The 26,027-nt window shown below is 44.7% G+C and overlaps 1 protein-coding gene and 1 long non-coding RNA gene across 4 annotated transcripts; one reads left to right on the top strand and one right to left on the bottom strand.

Moving 5' to 3' along the window:
* Window positions 1–1,022: 1,022 nt before the first annotated feature.
* Window positions 1,023–21,996, bottom strand: LOC123621257 (SLP adaptor and CSK interacting membrane protein). 3 transcript variants are annotated; one of them, XM_045527153.1, is made up of 6 exons: window positions 13,631–13,646; window positions 10,041–10,067; window positions 8,313–8,436; window positions 6,676–6,733; window positions 4,089–4,162; window positions 1,023–2,046 (listed from the first exon to the last, which is right to left on the bottom strand). In XM_045527153.1, exons 2-6 carry the CDS (start codon window positions 10,062–10,064, stop codon window positions 1,838–1,840), a joined length of 489 nt encoding a protein of 162 aa, XP_045383109.1. In that variant the 5' UTR covers window positions 10,065–10,067; window positions 13,631–13,646; the 3' UTR covers window positions 1,023–1,837. The 3 variants fall into 3 exon arrangements, with proteins under 3 accessions (XP_045383109.1, XP_045383108.1, XP_045383110.1); XM_045527152.1 differs by having other exon boundaries at window positions 1,024–2,046; window positions 6,670–6,733; XM_045527154.1 differs by lacking the exons at window positions 10,041–10,067; window positions 13,631–13,646 and adding an exon at window positions 21,897–21,996 and having other exon boundaries at window positions 1,025–2,046; window positions 6,670–6,733.
* Window positions 21,997–22,066: 70 nt separating this feature from the next.
* LOC123621258 lies at window positions 22,067–23,606 on the top strand. The gene is made up of 3 exons (XR_006729019.1): window positions 22,067–22,476; window positions 23,092–23,167; window positions 23,382–23,606. It is a non-coding gene; the product is annotated as an uncharacterized LOC123621258 (long non-coding RNA).
* Window positions 23,607–26,027: the final 2,421 nt, after the last annotated feature.

Raw genomic sequence — 26,027 nt, forward strand, 5'->3', positions numbered from 1 at the left:
ACTATAGGTGCACGCTGCCACGCCTGGCTAATTTTTTAATTTTTTATAGAGACAGCATCTCGCTCTTGCTCAGGCTGTTCTTGAATTCTTGGCCTCAAGTGATCCTCCTGTCTTGGCCTCCCAAAATGCTAAGATTACAGGCTTGAGCCAGTGTGCCTGGTCACTTGTCTTTAAAGCGAGATGAGAGCAGGGATGAGGACAGAACCCAAGAAGAGCGGCATCAAAGAGATGCTTCGGGGGTGGGGGGCACAGACAAGACTGAGGCAGGCCAGACATATAGAAGGAGAACCAGGAGAGGGTGGTATCCCAGAAACCAAGGAGGAATTAACATTCGTCTGGTATTTGTTTTTAACTTTTCTCATGTGTGTGGAGGGTTTACAGACAATTTATAAGAGGAAAGCATGTGTTTGAAACATTTCCATCCTTTGACTTATTTTTCTTCTACAATTCAGGAAATAAGTCCTCTCTTTAGCTTGTAGATACCAGAGTTCCATAAGGCCATAGTTAGAGAACCACTGGCCTAAAATGAGGAGGTATTAACAGAAACCTGAAAGTCTCCACGGAGTCTAAAAAGAGAGAACCAGGGAGGAAGCCACTGTTCCAGCACTGGCTGAGTGGGAAAGCTTGAATGTGGCAGGAACACAAGTTCCCATCTCTTGAGAAAGAGCTCAGTATGGGGAGGCTACTTCCAGGCCTTTCCACGTTCATGATGTTCTCTCTGCAAGCCTGCTCATTAGCCAAACTTCCCAGGTGTTGCTTAGAAATCAGCATCTTGGGAGTATGGTTAGAATGAGTCAAGTCTAGCTGATCAACTAGAAGGAATTGATGAGGTCTAGGACCCCACAGAGCTGAGTTGGGCCACTGGGGCGCTTGTTTAACAGGACAGCAGCTCACTGCCATGCGTCTCTCTGGCTGCAGCATATCACACTGGACTTTCTGCCTCCCGGATGCTCAGAGACGGTGATCTGGAAGGAAGGGGCTTGAGGCTGTTTTCATAGAACTCTGTGTAAGGGAAGAAGTAATAATAAAAATTATGGAAAGGGGATGTTAAGTCTCCTAAACTCACATCTTGAACATGATGCTAAATGGCCCCTTTCTTTCCTATTCTCTTTGATTTTCCCGGGGGAACCTACTTTTCTTGTAGCACTCCCAGCATACCTATTGCAAAATGACACCTCTGGGTGTAAATCAGAAGGTAACTTTTGTCCTTTATTGATTATTAAAGTGCAACCTGTAAGCACAGGAAAAAACCTAGGTCAGAGCTTGAATCTCTGTGGTTGGTTTGGCCTACCTCATATAAAGGTACTGGGGTTTAGGGTGTGTGTAGGTGGGGAGGGTTTGCAAGAACAGAAAGTACTCCCTGTTCAAACTCACAAGGTGTGGTGTGGGGACTTGCACACAAGAGCACTCAGCTGTAACTGCCACCCAGAGCCTCTTGGTGCAGGAGGTGGGTTGGGGGAGGGAAGACCAGCGTGCTTGGCGAGGGCTTGGCTGGGGATGGCTCTGTGCAATCAAACACCAAGATGTAAGATCACTTAGAACCATGCAAAACAAGGGAATGAAAGGGAAAGAGTTCCCAAACATGAGTCATTTCTCGCAGGTGGGAGCTGTGCAGCCCAGTGGTCCCCACCACGGACACTTCCTCAACAGAAGCACGGGGGCTGACCCTCTTAGTCCTCAAGGCCGAGCATCCACATCTTTCCTCTGGCTGCAGTCATTTGATCGCGAAGGTATCTTCAAATAATGTTCAGGCAGTGCTTTATCTTATGGAGCTTCATAAATTACCACTGGCTTTCGGGACCTGGAGACCTATTGAAGTCCAGCCATTCTGATTGTTTTAAAATAAGCTGTGTGAACTATCTTCAGCTTGCCAAAAAGAAGAAATGGTTGTTTCAAAATGATGGTTTTCAGTATTTGCAGGCATCTCAACATCATCGTAGTCATCTTCAGGCTCAATGTAGCTCGGGATGGAAACAGTCTGCTTATTTTTAACTTTGCTTACCAACGAGTAGGTAGCCGGTGGCTGACTTTGGGTTTCTTGTGAGGCTGGAAGACATAAAAAGATGCTCAGAGGCCAGGCACGGTGGCTCACGCCTGTCATCACTTTGGGAGGCTGAGGAGGGAGGATTGCTTGAGGCCATGCGTTTGAGACCAGCCTGGGCAACGGGGTAAGACCCTATCTCTACAAAAAATTTAAAAATTAGCTGGGCGTAGTGTTGCATGCCTATAGTCCTAGCTACTTGGGAGACTGAGGCCGGAGGGTTGCTTGAGCCCAGGAGTTGGAGGTTGCAGTGAGCTCTAGTCTGGGCGACAGAGTGAGACTCTGTCTCAAAAAAAAAGAAAGAAAGAGAGAGAGAGTAAAAAGGTCCTTTGATGCAAAGCTATTGTGTGTTCACAAATTTTGGACCAAGTTACTCAGCATGATTTTCATGTGTTTCAGTGATCTTCACACTTCCCAGTGGTCTAGATCCCCATTTTACAGATGAAACTTAGACACAGTCATGACACGGTCTCAGGACCACCCAAGTGAGTAATGGCAGATATTAGTCAGACATCTTGACTCTCCTGTCTTTCTGCCTAAGACTGTGCTGCGTGGGATCCATGAAGTAAACTTAGAAAAGGAACCGACCAGAGTCGGTAGCCAGATGAGTACTATTGTGTCTACAGATCCTGATTCTCACAAGGAAGTGATACTAACCATATTTCCTTTTTGGTGCATCCCTCCCAATGACTTACACTGTTTTCGAGGACTCTCCATAATTCCTCATGCACACAGAGCTCTCTACTAAGAAGGAAGGGGACAGTGGTGTTTTCAAAAGGTGAAATTAGTACAGAATGGGTCCATAGCAAAAGGAAAGATGATGAAACAGCTCAGCTCCCCCTTTGATGGGGATTGGAACTGCCTCTACCACAATCTCATCTTTTCCCAAGAGAACCTGAAATACTACATCCGTTTCATTTCCTGAAGAACTCTGCAGTTAAACAGATCCAAGTTTGTGTTTAGGCTTCGGTGGCAGTCACTAGCTGTGTGACCATGGTTAAGTCACTTAACTTCTCTGTGCCTTATTGTCCTCATCTGTCAACGAGGAATCAAAATGTACCTGCCTCTTAGAGTTGTGAGGATTAAAGGAGATCATGCCTGTAAAGTGCCTAGGAGGGGGCCTGAAACACAGTGCATGCTCAATAAATGTCAGCTAATATTACTTATCCATTCAATTAAAACATTTTTCTTAAGTACCTACTAAGCTCCAGTCACTGTTCCAGGTGGCGGATAAATAGTGGTGAACAAGACAAGAAAGGTTCCTGTTTTCCTGGAGTTTATATTCCAGTGGAGGAGTTAGATACTAAACAAATACATAATAACTAAACAAGACAATTTTAGATCACTGCCATAAATTTCATGAAGGAAATCAGCAGGGCTACTTTAGATAAGGTGGTCCAGGAAGGCCTCTTTGAGGTGGTGACTTTCGAGCTGACTCCTGAAGGATGAGGCAAAGCCAGCCATGCAATGAGCTTAAGGAAGAACATTCCAGTCAAAGGAACCAGGCCAAGTTTTTCTGATAATAACTGAGAGGCCCAGTGACACCTCAAGTTCCCTTTTGCTTAACATTGGTACTTATTCTGCCTTTTTAAAACTTATTCTTCTCTTTTAAACAGGATGCTGCATCTACAAATCTTAGTGTGACAGACTGAGTATGTCTCCCCCAGATTCATATGTGGAAGCCCTAACCCCCTGTGTGGCTATATTTGGTCATAAGGGTGGGCCCCTGATCCAATGAGATTAGTGTCCTTGTAAGAGGAAACACCAGAGAGCTGGCTTTCCCACTCTCTTCCCCAGCTCGATCACATGGAAGAGAGGTCACGTAAGGGTACAGCAAGAAGGCAGCTGTCTGCAAGCCAGGAAGGCCAAATCAGCCAGCACCCTGATCTCGAGCATCCAGCCTCCAGGACCATGAGAAAATACATTTCTATTGTTTAAGCCACCCAGTTTATGGTATTTTTGTTACAGCAGCCTGGGTTGACCAAGATACCTAGATAAATGTGTTATCCTACCCTAAATGAAACTGTTACCAGCAAAATATACTTACAGGAGCCTTCTGAAGAAAGGAAATCCCTGGGTGGCAGAGGGGGTAATTGAACTGGTGATTCGTTATGAACATTCCTGGAGAGAAAGAAAGAGAGGGAGTCAGTGTTTGATTTGGACCAAGCCTGCCCAAGATTTAAAAGATAAAGTTAAGGAAAGTGAATGTGTTGGACATTCAAATCTTGTCTGTACAAATTGGAAGCATTTCCTTCTCTTCCTAGGTCCTCCCTCCCATTTGTAACTGGCACCTAAAGAAACCATTTCCTCTAGCCCAGGGAATGACTGCGATTGAGGAAAGAGGGTTGAAGTGCTATAACCCAGTACATGGATCGCATTTTCCTGTGTTCACCTGAGCTGGATTAGGAGATGCTGGTAGGTACCAGATGTACTTCTACTTACAAAACAGATGTACTCCTAAAGCTGAATGTACACACACCCTGAGACAACAGTCCCACTACTGGGTCTATACCCTACTGAAATGCTTGTGTATATTCACCAAAACACATGCACTAGAATGTTCAGAGCAGCACTATTCATAACAGCCCCAGACTGGACACTACCTGTGTTAGTCTGGGTTCTCCAGAGAAACAGAGACACATAAAAAATTAACCATCCCACTACCCAAATGCCCATCAGCAATAGAATGGATGAATCAGTCATGGTATACTCCCACTCTAGCAACGAGAATGAATAATCTACAACTATACACAATGAATCTCACAAAAATAGTGTTGAGCAAAAGAAGCCAAACACCAAATAATACACACTACACACTGTATGATTCCATTCACATAAAGCTTAAAAACAAGAAAAAACTAACTTACACTATTATAAATAGTGGTTACCTTTGGGGTGTAATGGCTGAAAGGCAGTCTAAGGTAAGCACTGAAGCATTGGTAATATCTTGTTTCTTAATCTGGGTGCCAGCTACCTGGGTCTGTTCAGTTTTTGGAAATACACCAAGTTGTACACTTACTGTGTACTTTTCTGTATTCATATTATACTTCAGTAAGAAGTTTTACAAAAAGGTAAACTCCAAGAAAGCTTCCCTTACCTACACCTCCATTCGCCTGGGTGCACTGACTTGACTCCTATAGGTGATAAAGTCCCGCTGGGAGTGCATAAACACATTTAGGTTGTTGGGGTGAGTGCAGAAGGGGCCATGTGGCAAGAGCTCCATCAGTGGCTCACTCTACCTCTCTGTAGCTCTTCCTGGGGGAGGAAGGCAATTCATCTGACTGCTAAATTTGGCAAAAATCCAGCTCCTCTCGTTTTCTCCTCCAGAGTAGCCTCACTGCAGAAATCACAAACCCTTCTCTTGTCTTTGCCATTCAGAGGAAGGGGCCTGCCCTGCTGGGGAGACCTGAGGTTTTCCTGCCTGTGAACTGGGCAGGAAAGTTTGCCCAGTCCATAATTGGAGAGCTCACTTGCCCACAGAGAAGAGCCACATTCTGCAATGCCACTTTTATTCTTAATGAAGGCAATATTTTGGTCACCTGGCTGCCTTATACATCTGTCTTACTCCTCAAGAGGATCAGAATTGGTGGGGAGGAGATCTTATTTGCTGGGCCCCTGAAGCTCCAACGAAAGCCATTTTAGAAAAGCATAGTTTTGTTTTAGATAGTGCATATATTTCAAAGAAAGGATTGGCTCTTGTCTGGCTCCTGGAAGATAATCTCTAAACTCGGAATATCCTGCTTGATAAGAGTAACTCTATATACTTGGGGCTTTGGGCCACACCAGATAGTTCACGCTAATAATGTGATTTATGGTGAACCCCTGGAACCCTGGAGCATACCGTCTCAATCTGATACCCCTAGAGGGTCTGGAGGCTGAATAGCTAAATGCAGGTGTTCCATGCCTACATGTCTAACCCCCAATAAAATGAAATCCCTGGACACCAAGTCTCCGTGAGCTTCTGTGGTCGACAGTGCTTCACATACATTGTCACTCATCACTTCTGGGAGAAGAATTAAGGCTCTCTGTGAGACCCCATGGGACAGGACACCTGGAAGGAAGCTTGTGCCTGGTTTCTCCCAGACTTCACCCCATGCATCTTTTTCCTTTGCTGATTTTAATCCACATCCTTTTGCTGTAATAAACTGTAACCATGAGTATAATAGCTTTTCTGGGCCCTGTTAGTCCTTCCAGTGAATTCTCAAGCCTAAGGGTAGTCTTGGGGATCCCCAGGACAGAGAGTAACCATAAAGACCCAATATATCACAAAATACAAAAGTAAAGTGCATGGCATGTTTTTGTTCAGCACAATAGCTTTCAGAGGGCTATGCCTGGAATCCCTCTAAAGAAAAGAAGTATGGCCTGGGTGGTAGGCCCACAACATAGACCCCGACCTGTGACCTTCGTCGGAATAGACCAGACGAGGGATGTCTTGGAGAGCAGAGAGCACCAGATGGTGCCCTGCTCCCAGGATGTCCCGAGGCCTCTGCCTTTACGGGGGGAGAGTTGACAGGCAGGACATCTTGCCAGCTCCACAGGAAAACTGGGCAGTACAGTAGTGGAGGCAAGAGGGGAAGTGAACAGGTGGTTCTCAAAGGTAAAAAGCAAAAGGATTTCCCCCCACTCACTCATACATCTTTTCTTCATCTGTTTTGTTCTGTTTCAAGGGCTTGGCGATTTCCCATTTCTTGGCTAGAGGAGGGAAAAGCACATTCATTTAGAAAGAATTAGCAAAGTTGTGATTTTGGAGTTTAGAAGTTCTCAGAGAACAGGCAGGTCCAGGACATTTGAAAGAAGAACCACCCAGAGGAAACAGACTTAGGAACATAGAACTAATAAGTTATAGAGGTGAACTTTGAACCCAGACCTTCTGACCACAGAGCCTGTGTGTTGACCCGGGGAGGACAACAACCATTTGGGCCACGTTTATTTCCTCATTGCCTAGTACTGTGCCTGGCACTTAGTTGTCACTCAGAAAAGTCAGTCAAATGAATAGCCAAAAGTGTGATTGTGAGGAAATGAGATCAGGAATGGGAAAAGTAGTTTGTAAACAGTAGTGTGCTGGACATACAAGTTATTATTAATTATAGCTTGCTTGTTAATAGGAATGGTTCAAGATAAAAGAGAGTAGATAAAATTTTGTTCGGGGTCCTATTTTTTTCCACATCTGAGAATGAAAAATTTTAAGAAGGCAAATGGATTGAAGAGTGTAGGGGACCCAGGATACTTTTTGTATTAAAAAATTAATTATGATTAAGGGATAGAGGGAAGGGAGCATTGAACTGGGAGCCCAGCAGACCTGAGTTCTGGTCCCAACTCTGCTACCAACTCTTATGGCACCTCAGTTAAGATCCTGTCTCCCTCTGAGCCTTAATTTTCTTATCTCTAAAGAGAGATTGATAAGAATGCCAAAAAGATTTCACTTCTTGTGTAGCACTGACCTTTCAGCATTGGGTTAAGCAGGATTTGGGGGCTGTGTCCAGAAGCGATGGGGAAGACAATGCCTTGGTCATTGAGAGAGGCCCCACTTAGGTGCCCCAGGGGCAGGTGGCTGTACCTCTCCATATATTCACCATCCCCAGGTACACTCCTGGCTTAGGTCATTATTTAAAGGGGTGAAATCTCAAGACAACACACCAAACACACCATTGAATCAAAGATTTCATGTTTCTGGAGGTGAACGACAATGTGGAAAATCTACTTGTAGATAATCTAAAGTCAGTGTTAATGCCCAGGTGGCTGCTTTTTTATGTCTGAGGACGCCAAGAGGTTTCTGGTCTAGGTAGGGATAATACCAGAAAATTCAGAGTGTGATCTTGGAGAAAGGCAATCATGGTGGCCAAACATGCTGGCCATGGGTTGCGTCCATATTTCACTCCTCAAGACAGCTGTTGACTTTCCACAGAACACACACAGTGTGTTCTCTTGCAAGCCCCAGCGACAAGATGCTGAGATCAACAGCCACGTAGCAAAGAGAAAGCATTTGAGCATATTGTGCCTTGAAACAGATTCTGCTTTCACCCACACCCTTAGGGCTGGATGGGTTCTTAGAGATTAGTTAGCCTCCCTCCTTTCACTGTGCAGATGGGAAAACTGAGGCCTAGGGACATAAGTCAGTAGCAGGGCTAGGACTCAAACCTGGAATGCATGCTCAATCCAAACTCAGCACTTACAGGCCCAGAACTGAGCTTCTTGCCCTAAAGAAGCTCTGCAGTACTGATAACCACCTTGTCCCCTGTCCCCCCCACCCAGGTGAGATGGTGACCATTACCTTGTCTAAGATGCCACCTACAGACACAGAACAGGATGAGGCCCAGGCCCACGGAGACAATGATCATGGCCACAGCTAAGATGATCCAGAAATTGGTCTCCCACCAACTCATTGCAGGGGAATCCTGAGAAGAATGGAGATAGAAGAAAGAGGCATGGATGGGTGGCGTCGTGTGGAGGGGGCAGTTATCTACCATGTTGTGTAGAGATGCAGACATCTGCTTAGGAGTCAGCCAGGCACAGGTGCATAGTCAAACCCTACCGATTAGCAGCTGGGGGACTACAGGCAAGTCACTTAACCTTCTCTGAGCCTCAGTGTCCCTGTCTATAATACAGGCATGATACTGTCTACTACTCCATAAAGGTTTGTGAGGATTAGAGAAATATACCTACTAGGTTCTCTAGAAATGGTAGACACAATCATCGCTTTTTCTTACATTGCTGAATGTGAAGCAGGAGGGGAAGGCGCCATTTAAAATAGTAGTTGGGCTGGGTGCAGTGGCTCATGGCTGTAACCCAGCACTTTGGGAGACTGAGGCAGGAGGATTGCTTGAGGCCAGGAATTCAAGACAAGCCTGGGCAACATAGCAAGACCCCATCTCTACAAAAAATTAAAAAATTAGCCAGGTGTGGTGGTTGTGCACCTGTAGTCCCAGCTACTTGGGAGGCTGAGCTGGGAGGATTGCTTAAGCCCAGGAATTCAAGCTTACAGTGAGCTATAATTGCACCACTGCACACCAGCCTGGGCAACAGAGCAAAACCCTGTCTCAAAAAAACAAAACAAAACAAAAGAAAAAAATCCCCCAAACCCCAATAGTTGACTGTAGTGTCTTTTTATAGCATAAGGGCAAGACAGACTTAATTCATAATAGGGGAGAGAGAATTTTGAGAGCTTTTTTTTAGGGGATAGAAAAATACCTTGATGAGTCTCTTTGAGGGAGGGAGGGTAAGAAGGGTAAAGCTGAAGACAGAGCAAGCTGAGCTAGCCTGCACAAGAAAGAGAAAAGTAATGAGAATTTGGGGGCCCAAGTCTGGCAGACTAGAAAGGAGAGTCTTAGAAAAGGTTAGTAGCAGAAGGGGAGGTCAAGAAGAGGGCAGTGAATCAGAGCATGGTTAGAAAGTCCCCACATGCAGTTACAGGGCAGTGATATCTAATATGCAGTCTTAAACTGCTGCCTGCATTATGCTGTGTTGTAACTTCCTGTTAGCACCAAACCTTTGATAAAATTGTACAACACAAAGGCTTGTATGAGCAGAGCCTGCGGGGAATGACATGTGTGCAGTGGTTTTCCAAGCCGAGGGTGACATGTGGGCAAGTAGCAAGAACAGCAGCTACCAGGTTCTGAGTGACAGTGGAGCGCAGGCTGCAGGGTGGACTAATTAATTGAGTAGCCCCCAGGAATTTAGGGAGATCTTGGGGAGGGGCTGGGCTCCCTTCATTCATGTAATGGACACCTGGACATTTTATTTGGATATTAAAGTAAAAATGATCCTTGAGAGATCTTTGGGAGAGGTTCTAGAATCCTGGTTACACGAGAATCAACTTCCTTTGTCACCATTTAGCCAGTGGAAACTCACCCATACATGTTCAAGCAGTGTCACTTCAGATTCATGCTTTTGAGTAATATTAATGATTTAAAAAGGGTCCTAGTTTCCTGGATAGAGCTGGAACCCATTCTACTAAGTAAAGTATCCCAAGAATGGAAAAATAAGCACCACATGTACTCACCATCAAATTGGTTTCACTGATCATCACCTAAGAGCACATTTAGGAATGACATTAATCGGGTGTCAGGCAGATGTGGGTAGGGGAGGGGATGGGTGTATACATACATAATGAGTGCAATGCGCACTGTCTAGGGGATGGACATGCTTGAAGCTCTGATTTTGGGGGGGGAGGCGGGGCAAGGGCAATATACGTAACCTAAACTTTTGTACCCCCATAATATGTTGAAATAAATTAAAAAAAAAAAACGGTCCTAGGCAGGCAGTAGAATCAGGCTGCTGCTAAAGCCATTATTACTAAAAAGACCTTCTAACTTGGCTGAAAATGTTAAAATGTGTTTGCATTACTGACAAAATATCTTCATTAATTAAGTTATTAGGACTTGGATTTTCAGTTTCAGTTTCATTTCTTTGCTGAAGTTTTGGCTTGATCAAATATAATGTTCTTTGGCTATCGATAAAGTTATATGTAGCAAAACCAATAATATGTAACTAGTGCTCTTCTAGACACGTTCTGCAGCTTACTTTTTTGCTCAATATGATGCTTTTGTGATTTTATCTATGATGTACTGGGGATTTACTCTTAAGGGAGCAAAGTGTCAGCTCCCTGGAATCACTCACCCCCTGGGCACCCACAAACAAAACCCAGAGATTTGTGGAAGATCATCTTTTCAGGATGCACAAAGGAGAGCAACAGAGGAAGAAGAAGCAAGGGGGGAAGAAAAGAAGTGGAGACTGGACATTAGCCCTCAGGAGGGGCTGTGACATTAGTTTTACAGGGCCCAGTGAGGTCAAAAGAACACTGGACTTAGGAAGGGGCACATGTCAGAAGGCAGAATCCTTGTTCAACAAACATAAAATTAGAATCTTGCCTTCTTTAGCCCTGAGGAACCAGATGGGTGGATGGATGGATAGATAGATAGATAGATAGAATTTCCTTCCCTTCACTTTCTCAATTCTTTTTCCCTTTATTCAAATGTTGACTCCTGGTTTTCTGTTTATCTCTCCTCTCCTACTTTCTATCTCTTTATCTTCTTGTTTTACTCTTCAAGAATTTCTCCCAAAAGCAACATCAACATACCCTTTAGAGCTACAGAAGTAAATAGCAGGACATGTGCCTTCAAAGCTGTTGTATCTGACTCTGGGAGGCTGAGGCAGGAGGATCACTTGAGCTCAGGAGTTCGAGACCAATCTGAGCAAGAGCCAGACCCCATCTCTACTAAAAATAGAAAAATTAGCAGGGCATCGTGGTGTACACCTGAAATCCCAGCTACTCAGGAGGCTGAGGCAGGAGGATGGCTTGAGCCCAAGAATTTGAGGTTGCAGTGAGCCATGATGATGCCACTGCACTCTACCCAGGGTAACAGAGTGACATTCTGTCTCAAAAAAAAAAGAAAAAGCTGTTGATCTGAGAAGCATGCCTGGGTGGAAGCATGGGGTGAGAAAACAGGGGCTGTCACTTTTCGTTAAAAACCCTCTGCATTACTTGATTTTTGAACTATGTGCATTTACTTTGATAAAATTGAAAAGAATCAGTCGACCACGTCATGTAGTTTCCAAGAAAAACTACTCTTTAGGTTTCAAGGCCAAAGAAATTTCATTCTCATCAGCTTCTTGGGAAAGAAAGAGGAAGTGGAATGATGTTGTCAGAAAGTGAAACTATGGGTCATTTTCAGACTGCTCAGAATGATAAGTATTTTTTTTCAGTTTTATTCTTATAAATGAAATGGATTTGATTTGCCATTGGATGTTTTGAGCATGTTCAGTGAAGTCTTAGCAGTCTGTCGTGTGCTTTCCCATCTCTCCCCTCATTTCACCCTCAGCCACCACCCTGCTCCCCAGATAGGGAGCCAGGGCTAAGTTCAGTGACCTGCCAAGGTCACCCAGGAAGGATGGAGGGCACAAATGCTTTCTCTCTATGTCACAGGGCCTTCCTCTGTTGACATTGGTAATGAAGCCCCCAAGTCATCAAGGACAGGCCAGACTGGGTTCAGGATAACTTGCTTTAGAAGGAGCATTGCTGTGGCAGTGATGTGGTGGTGTGAGGGACCACAGGAGATCCCCCAGAGTGAATGATCAGGGCCCGCCATTGAGAATAAGAGTCCCAAGTTCCCCACGTTTTAAGACCAGAGAAATAGCAATGGGTCAGCCCCTGCTCCAAAGACTGTTGAGAGATGCCTTTTCAACAGAATTGAGAAGACTTTGTCTTTTTTGGGAGCGTGCAGCTGAGAGAGGGGGCCCAAGAGAATCACACCCCACTTCCAGTGAGATGTCCTCTAGGCCAACAGTCTAGTTTAATGGCCAGGGTGCTTCCAGAGAGAGGAGAGGAGCCTCACGGAGGGATGGCAAGTAAAACAGCCAGTGGGAGATGCACCATGGCTGCACGGTCAAGTTCGGCCCTTCCCTTCGGAAGGTATGGAAGCTGGATCCGACCCTTGCCGGCAGGCCTGGAATTGAGGCCACAGAGGGTCAGGAAGATTGTGGGTGCAGGACTGCTGAGAGCTACTGAATGATGGCAAAGAAGTGCTTGCCTGAGAGGATGCTGAGAAGCGGCCCAAAGATGCAGCTGCATCTCTCAAGGCACCACAGAGAGCCCTCGAGGACCAGGGGTTGAGTCCCTCATGGGTGGGCCAATTGGGAGCCCCTGCCCCACCATACAAATTAGACCCACAGTAATGGCCCACTCAAGGGAGACTTCCCATGGAAAATTGTTTGTCCCCCTCTTTCCTCCTCAGTCCAGCTCCAGGGAAGTAAGTGCAGGGAAGCAGTTGTTGAGAGATCTGGGCAGCCTCCACCCCTCTTCCCATGCCCCTCCCTGGGGCAAAGGGCAGAGCTTTGAGTTAAGTTTCAAAATGAGCATGACTGAATTTTAAAAACTGAAATGAGTCTGCTTAATAATCTAAAGTAACTCATTTCCTAGGGCTGCTCTAACAAATCACCACATACTTAGTGGCATGAAATAACTCAAATTTATTATCTTACAGTTCTGGTTTCAGAAGTCCAAGGAAAGTCTGGCTGGGCTAAAATCAAAGTGCTGGCAAGGCTGTGTCCCTTGTGGACGCTTATATGGGAGAATCCATTTCCTTACTCTTTTTTTTTTTTAAGAGACAGGGTCTCACTCTGTTGACCAGGCTGAAGTGCACTGGTGTGATCATCACAGCTCACTGCAACGGCGAACTCCTTGGCTCAAGCGATGCTCCTGCCTCAGCCTCCCAAATGGCTAGGACTACAGGTGTGCGCCACCACACCCTGCTAATTTTTAATTTTTTTCTAGAGACGGGGTCTTGTTATGTTGCCCAGGCTGGCCCCAAACTCCTGGGCTCAAGTGATCCTCCCACCTCAGCTGCCCTGAGTAGCTGGGACTACCAGCATGCACCACTGCACCTGGCTTTGTTTGTTTGCTTTTATTATAAAGCTCTTCAGATGATTCTAATATGAGGCCAAGCTTGAGAACCACTGACGTACATGTTATCACACAGTCCTCATTATAACTTTTCAAGGGGTCCAGCTATTGTTACTCCCGTTTTACAGATATGGAAATAGAAGTCAGAGAGGTTAAGAAATTTGCTAAAGGTTACACAGTAATTGACTAACCTGAGAGGCCAGCTCAGTCCAGTCTGATGAGTTTGTGCTCTCTTTACTCTGCTCTCTTTACTCTGTGTTGACACCAAGCTGATAAGTTCTTTCTTTTTAAAACAGAACTGAAAGCAGAACCATGGTTCAAGAACTTCCAATATTGGCAAGACCTTAGTCATTAGCTGTGACTTCTTCCACATAATGAAAACCTCAGCATGGAAGTGCACTTTGAAAACTAGCAGGCATTTCATGCTGTCTTACCACCAGTTCTAACCACTTTACACACCCCAGCTTATTTAATCTTCATGAAAGCTCTAAAGAGGTAGGTAATAATTATTATTATGCCGTTTTACAGATGAGAAAACAGAGGCTCAATAATTTGCCTACGGTTGCAGAGCTAGTAAGTGGAAAAATCACAGCCAAACCCAGGTCTGTCTGACTCTGGGGCCTTAACATGTGACCACCAAGCCAGGGCTTCTCAAATGTTACATTTGAATTGCCTGGGAAATGGATTGAAATGCATTTTAATACAGGGTTTTATGTCCCCCCTTGACTCCCAATTCTGATATGTGGGTCTGGTGTGGGACTCAGGAATCAGCATTTTGAAGAAGCACTTGTGGTGGTTCTCAGGCCTCCGTGGGGACACTGAGTCCAGCCTCCAGGTGATGAGACTGGATGCTTATGCCCTGTAACAGTCATGGCACCAGCAGGAGCTAGGCGGAGGGACAGGCCCTGAAAAAGACTCCTTGAACCCAAATACCTTTCCTGTCTGCTTGTCAGTACAGGGCTACCTGGAATTCCACCACTGATGAGCCACAATCTCCAGAGAAAGGCTCCGTGCTCCCTCCTCCCCCACATTCCCTACATTTAAAGTCGCTTGGCTGGGTGTGCTAGACACCGGGCATGGGCAGGAGCAAGGACATCTCAGAATCTTTGTCTCAAGTCTTTGGAGGATAGTTACAGCTGAATACAATGTGGACGCAGGGATGAAGTTTCTGCAGGACCAAAAAGACCCTGTAGTGTAGGTATCGGTCCTCCCTGCTTGGTGTCCTCTCCCTGGAGGGTGCTCCCTGCTCAGGAGCTCCGTGCTCCTGTACTCTCCCTCCCCTTTCTCCTCAAACATCCTGCCCTCAGGATAGACTGAATCTCATTCACTCTGAGAAAACCGGAGGGAGAGATGGGATCCCGGGGAAGCCATGCATCACACTGGAAGGAAAGAGGAAGAGGAACTTGCAAGGGAGGTTGAGAAAGAACAGCCAGAGAAGAAGGACAGGAACAGGAGAAAAGAATATCCCAGAAGGCAAGGAGATACCCCTCCCAGGCCCAGACAAGGATGTGAACAAAAGACTTCAGATAAAAGGAAAGAAAAAAAAAACAAAAACAAAGGGACCAAGGAGACAGAGAGAGAGAGAGAGAGAGAGAGAGAAAGAGAGAGAGAGAGAGAGAGAGGCTGAATGGAGTCAGAGAGAAGGCTGTGGGTGTGGGTGCAGAATGCTGAAAGTGCATTCCCAAAAGCTTCCTTTTTCTCTGAAGCAGGAGGCCAAGTTGGTGCCCTGGGAGATGGGGGCAGACAGCTGGAGGACAGCCAGACACACAAACTCCTCCTCCGCCTTCCAGCCCCGCCCCCACTCTCCCGGCACTTTCTTCACAATTTGGATCAGGGAGGCCTTCCTCCTGCCGTCTGCCTTCCTCCTCACCTGCCCCTCCTGAGGGAAGCGCCTCAGCTACATGAAGGGACAACACTAACCCTGCAAATGTCTGTGTTATTTATCATCAATATGTGAAAGGCATTTCCCTCCAACTGAGCCTGTTACAGTGACAACTGTCTCTTGGTATATTTGTTCTCTTTGTTCATTTGTTCATTGTCTGTGTCCCACACTGGCATGTCAGCACCATGAGAGCCCGGGCCTTGCCCCTCTCTCTTTCTCTCTCTCTCTATCAATCTTTTGTTTGTTTGTTTGTTTTAGTGGTTGCCTGTACATTTCTGACACACACACTTTACTTACACAGTCAAAAGTTAATCCTTCTGAACAAGAAAAAGACCTTAGTACCTTTTGATGGTAAATAATCATATTTTTCACATCTGACATTTTCGCTCTACCTTGTTTTTAAACTCTTACATGAAATGTTGTGATTTTTTTTATGTTAACCGAAAAAAACTCTGTAAAATAATTTAAAGAGGTTTATTCTGAGCCAAATGTGTGTGCAGGCCCAGAGCACATGGTCTCAAGAGGTCCTGAGAAAATGTGTCTCCCTTTTTTTTGTTTGTTTTAATCTCCTTTTTTTTTTTAAGTTTTTGTAGAGATGGGGGGTCATGCTATGTTGCTCAGGCTGGTCTTGAACTCCTGGCCTCAAGTAACCCTCCTGCCTCAGCCTCCCAAAGTGCTAGGATTACAGGTGTGAGCCAGTGCGCCTGGCCCCCTGCCTGTCTTTACCACTATGTTTCCAGTGCCTAGAATACCAGCTGGGACACAGTAGACACTACATGCATATCTGTGAATGCCTGAATGAACAAATGCTGCCCCAGCCTCTTTCCCCTGCTCTGGGTGCACTTCCCCTCTAATGATGCAGGGCAGTAAACAGTTTGGATCCAGGCTCTGAAATTCCTACACTGTGCAGTCTAACTCTAAAGCCACCTCACCTGGACATGTGACCTTGGGCAGAGTCCCTGCCCTCCATCTGCCATTGCCCACTGAGGTCAGGAGGCTGCCTGGAAAGCGGAGGTCAAGTGTAGGGAGGGGGGATTCCAGCTTCCCTCTCATTTCTCCCCATTCCTCTAGTTGCCCAAGACATTTTCAAGGAACATCTGTGAGCCTGTTGCAATTCTGAGTGGTTTCAGGGGAAAGGATTGAGCAAGACATTCCACAGGGAAGGGGGCAGGTGCATGGGGGAGCATCTGAAGGCCGTAACCACCTCAGCCCCACTCTCACTTCTCCGAAAGGCATTTCTAGGGAATCAGGGACAGAAATCACATAATCTTTCACCAGGAATTCCTGAGACTGTGGGTTTTTTCAGTATTTGCCTTTTTATAAAACCGAGATCCTCAGTGAGAAGTACAGTTTACAATGTGAAAGATACATTCATATTCACATAATGAAGCCCTGAAGGGCCCTGGGCTGAGCATCAAGGGAACAGGTTTCTCGTCCCCACTTTGCTGGGCACTAGCTTTTGCACCCAAACAAGACCCGTAACATCTCACCTTCCTCCTTAGAGGCTTCTGAAAAGCTTCCAAGAGATGATGCGTGCAAGAGAGCTCTGAGGATCACCAAGCATGGGACATTATTAAGAGCAAACCAAAAAAGTGCTATTTACAACTGCAAGTGCCTTCCAAGGAGGGCAGCTGCTGTCAAGAGCAGAAGGGCCTGTGTTCTGCAGAGAGTCTCTGAGTCTGCAAAGCTGGCTGAGAATGAGGTTTGCTGGTAGGAACTGGGGAGTGTTGAATTCCTCTGGGTCACAAAGGAGGGAGAATTTGGAGTTCTGTGGGAGAAGGTTAGGAGAAGAAGGGCTGGAACGATCAAAAGAAGGGGAGCCAGCAGGATGGTGCAAAGGTGGGAGAAGCAACTGAAGGAAAGTGTTCAGGGTCGGGGTGGCAAAGACATTTTCGTAACAGGGCGGTATTACCTTCAGTTCGCAGTTGTTTGCATTGATGCATTATAAACCTTTCTGGGGGCCCCCTGCTCAATCTTTAGTAAAGTCTGCTGCGTCTGCCCATGCTTTGTGAGCAGATTTGTTTTGGTGGCATGGGGGTCCAAGGAAGCAGCAGCATTTCACCCTGGGTCAGTGCAGCAGGAGCAGAGGCTGCCAGCCAGGACTGACTGTAGGGAAAGAGGTGGCCTGGTAGGGGATCCACAGAAGTCCTGGGAAGGGTTTTGGACTTTGGAAAGGTGTGGAATGAGGGTCTGAGCTGATCTTAGGCTCGTCGGCATGCAGAATTCTTGCCCTGATTCATCCCTAGTCCCCAGATTGTTACTGCTCATGCTCAGAAAAGCCATGCTCCCACCTGACCACGCTGGTGTCAGCACCAGAAATGGCCATATGAATAGCCCATGGCAACTGAAAACCCATGTATTCATGGAGAAGAGCGGGGCAGGGTGATTGAAAGGAGCCCAGCCATATCTTCCCACTACTATGAAAAGCTGGAGATCTTGCCTGTCACTTTCCCTCCCACCCTCCCACCTCCCGCCACCCCACCTCCCGCCACCTCTTTCAGTCAGCCACTCAATTTTACCTGCACATCAGCTTTCAGATCCACTCCCCTTCTCTCCATCCCCACCTCCCCTGCTTTAGTCCAGGTTCTCATTATCTCTGTACCTGGACCCTTGCACTTTCTCTGGCTGGGGATGCCTATCTGGCCCAGCCCTGGCTGCCAAATATAAGTACAACTCTGGCCTTTCTCTGCTTTAAGCCTCTCCATAGTTCCTATGATTGAAGCAGAGTGAAGTCTGAGCTCAGCGATGCTCAGCATGCCCAAGGCACCCTGCCCACCCACAGCCTCAGCTCCCAGTACTCTCCCAGCCCCTTGTGCACCTCTGCCACACAGACAACCTGCAGCTCCAGGCACTCCCTGTGCCCTCCCCGCCTCCTGGCCCGGGCTCACTCTTTCGGCTTAGAACAGTGATGCCTGGGGTACGGGACAGACTGACCCACCAATGGGCCTCAGAGCAGTGGCAGCTCCACAGTTTGTCTACAGAAGGTGCTTGGGGGCAGCAATCTGGTTGTCTTGAAGCTGTATTTACATAGCAAGCATTTTGTTTTTATTTAGGTGTTAGGTACAAATCAATAAAAATTGCAAAACTTTCCATAGACACATAATTCACGAATTCACACTTGCAATAAGATTGAGAAAATGTCAACTCTCTGCATGAAAAACTATACATTCTTTTATTCTGACGGCTTGGAGGAGGGACAGGGAGATGATGGAGGGGTGTCAAAGCACATCTCTTCCCCCCAACCCCCATCTTTTCCTCCACACTCCACAGCCACAGGGCCCTCTGGATGGGCCTGGAACACATCTGGAAAAATCAATCCTTTCTTCACTTCTCCTGTCACGTGACATGCAATTATATAAACTTTCATTTTTATCTAAAAATAAGGGGCAATTTACCAGTAATTTCTTAAATTATGAATTACTATTAAAATTTGATGTTTTTAAACTAAAAGCAGGCTCCTAGAATTTGCTGAGGACTCCAAATAATACTCTCTCTGCCAGAAAGTCTGGCCACCGCACAACTCCTGGTGACATCATTGATGTCACACACCCCTTAGAGGAGTGGAATTCCTGCAATTCAGGGAAATGTCTTTATGGAGGTGGTCTCGAGGGAGTCGTGGTGGCCAGCTGCTGTGATTCTTCATTTTTAATTATATATTATAATTAGTTTAGTTTCTTTGTCAATTAAATTTATTATGGGGTAACTGTGATGTATATACACATTAAGGCAAACAGTATTTTGGGCCAGTAATTTTTTAGTAAGTTGACATGTATATGCTATTGTTTAAATATAAATCACATCCACATTGCACCTGTTGCTAAAGAAAATATGTAAATGTATTTACATATTTGTTTGTGCCACTTTGTGGACAATGTTTTATTTATGCATTTGGGTTTTTAAAATAATATACAATTAATGATATTCTTGTGTGTGTGTGTGTGTGTGTATGTGAGAGAGAGAGAGAGAGAGAAAGAGAGAGAGACAGGGTCTCACTCTGTTGCCCAAGCTAGAGTGCAGTGGCATCATCACAGCTCACTGCAACCTCAAACTCCTGGGCTCAAGGGATCTGCCTGCCTCAGCCTCTGAGTGGCTGGGGTTGTAGGTGCACACCACCAAGCCTGGATAATTTTTTTTATTTTTTTGTAGAGACAGGGTCTTGCTGTGTTGCTCAGGTTGCTCTCAAACTCCTATCCTCAAGTGATCCTCCCACCTCAGCCTCCCAAAGAGCTAGGATTACAGGCTTGAGCCACCACACCCAGCCCATATTCTTTTTATGATTAAGAAATTAATCATATTCTTCTATACTGAAGTAAGGGACAGAATATAATAGTAGCTTATTCATGTAGGATGATAGCAACAGGTTTATAATAACTCATTTGAATGGAGTATCTTTTGATATCTTTATTCTGTATTTCTGAATTTTCTATTGTACTGTAATGCTGATTTCCTACTTACTGTTCAATAAAAAAGATGTTGATTCTGAATATAAATCCTAGACAACTAAGGAGGAGAGGGCAAACTGTACAGGTCTTTGGCTGAGCTGAGTCATGCTGACTGCACACGCTTTTTTCAGTGTGATAGTTGACCATACCATCATACCTCTCAGATTAATCTTGAGTCTGATTTATTTCATTATAGGAGTAAATTCTGTTCATATTTGCTCGGCCATCATAGTTGATTGCTTGCCTGGCATATTCGTTGGTCCACAGTTAGAAACTATACCTATTTGCTAGCAGAAAATGAAAAATAATGATAAAGTCCTATTCTGTCAAAGTTGTGGTGAAACTGATTGTCCCGCATAGCCAGTGGCAGTATACATTGATTTAAAAAATTATTTTTTTGAAAGCAAATGGTAATACATTCCAAAAATGGTCATGTCCTTTGATTCAATAACATCATTTCTAGAAGTCTAGGCTAATAAGTAATCCAAAGAAAGTAAAAGCTAAATGCATAAACATGTTTACCATGGTACAAATAAACAGGGAGCTACATAGATGTCAAACAGTGGGGGATTAGAGAAGTAAATTACAGAATTACTTGACGGGATAGGATGCAGCAATGGAGTGATAATCAGGAAGAAATTATCATTAGAGAATTATTGGGAGATCATACAAAATGAAAAAAGCAGAATACAAAATTGTGCCGTAGCCACATGTTCACATAATGTTACCTGATTATGTGGCTGGAGACAACTGGAAGAAAATGTGGAAAAATGATTTTGATTTTTTAGTGTGTAAGAGTTAGATTCTTTCTTTGTTTCTCTACCACCCAGCCTTTCTGTTAAGCATAAAATAAGCACATTTTCAAAATGTAGATATCGCACTTTAAAAGAACTTCTAGTTCCTGCTACAAATAGGGCAACTTTCTAATGTTTCAGAGATGTTCTTTGTGGTGTGTTGGCCTTTAGCAGAATCCTCCAGAGTTGGAGATTGTTCAGCTTCCTAATAAGTTTATCCCAAATTTCTAGCACCCAGAAACCCTTTCTGGGTCCAATCAAATTGCCTCTTGCTGTTGCTTACTTTTTCTTGTTCTCTCAGTGGAGGGGACTGGGCATGCCTCTGCTGCGAACACAACAGTATTGTTTGTATTTCTGTTTCTTGAATGTGTTTCCATCAAAAAAAAGCATACATAAAACTCAAAATTATCTATACCCAGAGGAAGAAGGACTGAAAGGTAATGCACCAAACTCCACAGTGGTTGTTATGAGGTGATGGAACTTGAGGTCATTGTTTTCACTGTTTCTCAGCAGTTAAATTTTCAGAAGGGGAAAAAAGATCCTAAAAACTTAAAAAGAAGCTCCCAAGCCTTGTGTTGTCCAGGCTCAGCAGTGCCCACTTTTGATGTGCCTTCAGGGGTGCATGTGTGCAAAACGGCCAGGAAAGGGAGTGGCGTTAGGGACAAGTGAGTTCATAAGGCAGTGGAAGTGGATATGGCAAAGCCAAACCCAGGTCTTCTCGAGAAATAATTTTCCGGAGGGGAGGAGCAGATGGCTCAATCGAGATCTCATGTCAGCTCAATGTACCTTGAGCTGAGGCTTCCAGAGGGAGGGTGACTTATAAATCCCCAAATGCCAGAGCTGCAGTGAAAAGATGCCAAGACTGGTGGTGCTCGAGGTCTTTCATCCAAGAGCTCCAAGTTGTAGCCTAACGTTCATAGTCCATGCCTTGCTCCCCACCCAGCCTCCAGCACGGCACCATGAGGGTCCTCTCATGTACCAAGTCCCCAAATGCACTATCAGGATCCACAGGGGGAGAATAACCCCTCTGCAGTTAACACCTCTCACTCCCTGTCACTCTCTCAGTTCAGCCTGAGAGGTAGACTTGCATGTGAGGAAACGGAGCCCCAGAGAGGTGAAATGTTGCCTCAAGTCACCCAGCCAGTGACCAGCAAGCAGAGTCTTCAAGGCCAGTGTTTCTCCAACCCCACCCAGTGATAGTACCGGAGCCCCAGACTACAATCTCCTGGCCCAGTGCCCAGGCAGTGGCTCACAAGGACACGTGCCCTGAGGCCAACACTGGCAGCTGCCTGTTGTGGAGGAAGCAGGAAATTGTGCCTGGGAAATTCAAGGCACTTACCTGAACCATGAAGGTATCCAGATGCGAGCAGCTGAGGAGACAGTGGTGGCCTGAATGTCGCAGCTCAGGCGCAACTGGTGAGAGGCGTTCCTCGCACGTACAAGCCCTCACCCACCCCAGAGACAGTGAGCACCAGCCTGACCACTTCCCCTTTCTGGTCAGCCCGTAGGGGAGAGATCCAGGCGCTGTCACCAGGCAACCACTCCCTTTTCCAGGGAAGCTGACTACCCCAGGCTTTGAAGAAGCCGGAATCTTCTCACCGCCCCTTGTCGCTCCCATAGGGCACACCAGAGGACCAGCACGGTGTGGGAGAGCATCTGGGAGGGGGTCAGGTTCCAGGGCGGAGGTAGAAGTGTGGGTGGGAGAGGTATCCGCACAGATGAGTCTGCCCTGAGCTTCCCTAGACGTGGCAGCCTGGAGCTCAAGAAGAGCGACATGACTGCGACTCCCACACAGAGACAGATCTGGGTAAGAAACCAGCTCGTGTGTGACAAACACACCATCTCACAATGACAGGGACTGTTGAAAACCCCTGGGAACCCTGGAACTGCTGACCCAGCTTCTGCTTGGAGCAAGCAAGGTAAGGTCTTCCTGTTTCTATGAGTGTGTGAGAGGCTATGTCAAGAAACATGTCCAGTGGGCCATCTTGATGGAATTGGGTCCCTCCCTGCAACGCTGTGAGACAGAATTCCCAGCAGGGCTCACAGCTTCTGAAAATGGGGGCTGAGGGTAAACCAATTAACCATTTTGTTGAATTGGCTGGTTCTGATTGAAATGAGCAAGTGACATCAGTAAAAATAGGCAAACTGATGTGCATCATGTCTAACTGGAGTGAAGGAGTTGTTTGTTATTGCTCTTAGTAATAATAATGATAACCTAGAATGTCTGGTAAATGTTTGGATATGACTGACAAGAGTCCTGATTTGTAGAGTTTGCTAATTTTCATGGTGTAAATACTCCTAAGATGACCCATATCAGGCTACGAACAAGAGCATCACTGGACTTGGAACTGGGAGGAGATGTGCACGGTCACTTGGCTTCCATGGGTCTGTGTGGGCCACCTGCAGCACACCACTGAATTGATAAATCCCATTACTGAGCATCTATTTGGGACTAGGGTGTGGAACCAGTGTTTTATATTCTTTATCTCAGCTCATCTTCACTTGCCTCAAAGATTATCATCTCCATTTTATAGATGAGAACATCGAAGTTCAGAGAGTTTACATCACTAGATCAAGTTGGCACAGCCAAGGAGAGGACTTTAAACCCAGGTCTGTCCATTTGCAAAGCCTGTGCTCCTCTTTCTCATTAGGCCCATCCAAAGTTTAGCTGCTCAAAAACCTTCCTAAAAGTAAATTGAAAATTATCTTCTGAGAAGTGAACAAATGCTTCTGTGGGTAGATCTTATCCTAGGCTAACAAAGCTGTGACTCCTTGGCTTGTGTTTCATTCATTCAATATTTTGCTAACCCTTTGGAATCCCCAGGCCAGCTGTGATATAGTGAACTCTGCAGACCTGTTTCCAACAATGCATTTTGCGCAGCAAGTCCAAGCCTGGAGTGTCAGCAGATCAGAATTCCAGGCCCCGTTTGCCAACAACTTCATTTGGGAATCTTTCCCTTCTCTGAGCCTCAGTTTCCTTGTTTGTATAATAAAATGAAAGAGTTCAATTGTTAAACATTAAGGTGCTCCCAGGATTCTCTATACCTAACAAAACAAAGGAATTTCTCTCTTGTTTCATTGGAATATAATTAACAAATAAAAATTAAATGTATTTAAGGTGTGTAAAACATGAAGATTTGAGAAATATATACATTGTGAAATGATTATTACAATAAAGCTAATTAACATATCCATCACCTCACATAGTTACCTTTTTTGTTCTTTGTGGTGAAGACTATTTAAGATCTACTCTCTTAGCAAATTTCAAGTATATATTATTAACTCTATTCACCGTGGTATACATAGATCTTCAGAACACACTCATCTTACAACTGAAAGTTTGTACACTTTGGCCAATGTCTCCCCATTTCCCCCAACCCCCAGCCCCTGGTAAACACCATTCTATTTTTTATTTCTATGAGTTTCACTTTTTTAGATTTCATTTATCAGTGAGATCATGCATGCAGTATTTGTTTTTTTTGTCTGGCTTGTTTCACTTTGCATAATGTCTTCTGGGTTCATCCATGTTGTTATAAATGGCAGCATTTCCTTCTTCTTTAAGGCTCACTAATGTTCTAATCTATCTATCTATATATATCTATACCTATATCTATATATCTGTATCTATATCTATAACTATATATTACCTAGTGGTGTTGTAGCTGTTGTAACATCGTAGCACACTTTATTTTAAAAATAAATTTAGTGTAGCCTCAGAGTACAGTGTTTGTAAAGTCTCCGGTAGTGTACAGTAACATCCTAGGCCTTCACATTCATTCACATACTCACTGACTCACCCACAGCAACTTCCAGTCCTGCAAGCTCCATTCATGGTAAGTGCCCTATATAAGTGTACCATTTTTTAATCTTTTATACTATATTTTTACTGTAACTTTTCTATGTTTAGATATACAAATACTTCACATTGTGTTACAGTTGCCTACAGTGTCATGCTGTATAGATTTGTAGCCTAGGAGCAATAGGCTGTACCATATAGCCTAGGGGTCTAGTGGGCTATACCATGTAGGTTTGTGTCAGTGAACTCTATGATATTCATACAATGACAAAATCACCTAACAATGCGTTTCTCAGGATGTATCTCTATTGTTAAGTGACACATGGCTGCAGTTGAGTGTTGTTTTTTTAATCTATTGAGCCACTCTGTGCCTATAGTCCATTTATCTATAAAGTAGTTATTAATAGGTCAGGATTTACTATTACCATTTTGTTAATTGTTTTCTGACTGTTTTGTAGTTCCTTTTTCCCTTTCTTTCTCTCTTGGTGTGTCCCTTTATGATTTGATGATTTTCTATAGTAGTGTGATTCCATTCCTTTCTCTTTGTTGTGTATCTACTAGAGATTTGTGCTTAGTGGTTACCATAGAGCTTTCATAAAACATCTTACAGTTATACAGTGTATTTTAAGCTGATAACTTAACTTCAATTGCATATAAAAACTTTACACTTTTACTTCCCCCACCATTTAAAGTTTTTAATGTCACAATTTACTTCTTTTTATATTGTGTATTCATGAACAAATTATTACCTACAGTTATTTTTAATACCTTTGTCTTTTAATCTTTGTACCAGAGTTAAAAATGAATTACACACTATCATTACAGTATTAAAGTATTTGAAATCTGGCTATGTACTTACCTTTACCAGTGAGTTTTATGCTTTCATAGGTTTTCATGTTGTTAATTACCATACTTTTATTTCAGCTTGAAGGACTCCTTTTAGCTTTCTTGTAAGGCAGATCTAGTGGTAATGAACTCCTTCAGTTTTTGTTTGTCTGGGAAAGTCTTTATTTCTCTTTTATTTTTTTTTTCAGAGAGGGTCTCACTCTATCACCCAGGATGGGGTGCAGTAGCATAATCATAGCTCATTGCAGTCTTAAACTCCTAGGCTCAAACGATCCTCCTGACTCAGCCTCCCACGTAGCTGGGACTACAGGCCCACACTATGACACCTAGCTAATTTTTTAATTTTTTGTAGAGATAGGATCTCACTCTGTTGCCCAAGCTGGTCTGAAAGTACTGGCCTCAAGTGATCCCCCCACCTCAGGCTCCAAAAGTGCTGAGATTATAGGCATGAGCCACCTTGCCTGGCCTCTTCATTTCTGAATGACAGCTTTGCTGGGTAAAGTTTTCTTGGTTGGCAGTTTATTTCTTTCAGCACTTTGAATATATCCTCTCACAATCTCCTGGCCTTCAAGGTTTCTGCTGAGAAATCCACTGGTAGTCTAATAAGGGTTTCTTTGTATGTGATGAATCTCTTTTCTCTTAGTGGTTTCAGAATTCTCCCTTTGACTTTGATTTTTGACAATTTGATGATAACATATCTCAGTGAAGTCCTCTTTGGGATGAATATTAAGACTTATGTGGCCGGGTGCGGTGGCTCACACCTATAATCCTAGCACACTGGGAGGCCGAGGCAGGTGGAGTGTTTGAGCTCAGGAGTTCAAGACCAGC

This window comes from Lemur catta, chromosome 15, assembly GCF_020740605.2.
Source record: "Lemur catta isolate mLemCat1 chromosome 15, mLemCat1.pri, whole genome shotgun sequence".
Classification (NCBI taxonomy): domain Eukaryota; kingdom Metazoa; phylum Chordata; class Mammalia; order Primates; family Lemuridae; genus Lemur; species Lemur catta.

Bases quoted from the DNA above. Each gene is read 5' to 3' on its own strand.
- LOC123621257 (XM_045527152.1), bottom strand. From the start codon at position 10,064: ATGATCAGTGAAACCAATTTGATG. The intron at 8,437-10,040 runs GTGAGTACATGT...CATTCTTCTCAG, and splicing joins TCAGTGAAACCAATTTGATG to GATTCCCCTGCAATGAGTTG. The intron at 4,163-6,669 runs GTGAGTGGGGGG...CTTTCTCTCCAG, and splicing joins GATGAAGAAAAGATGTATGA to GAATGTTCATAACGAATCAC.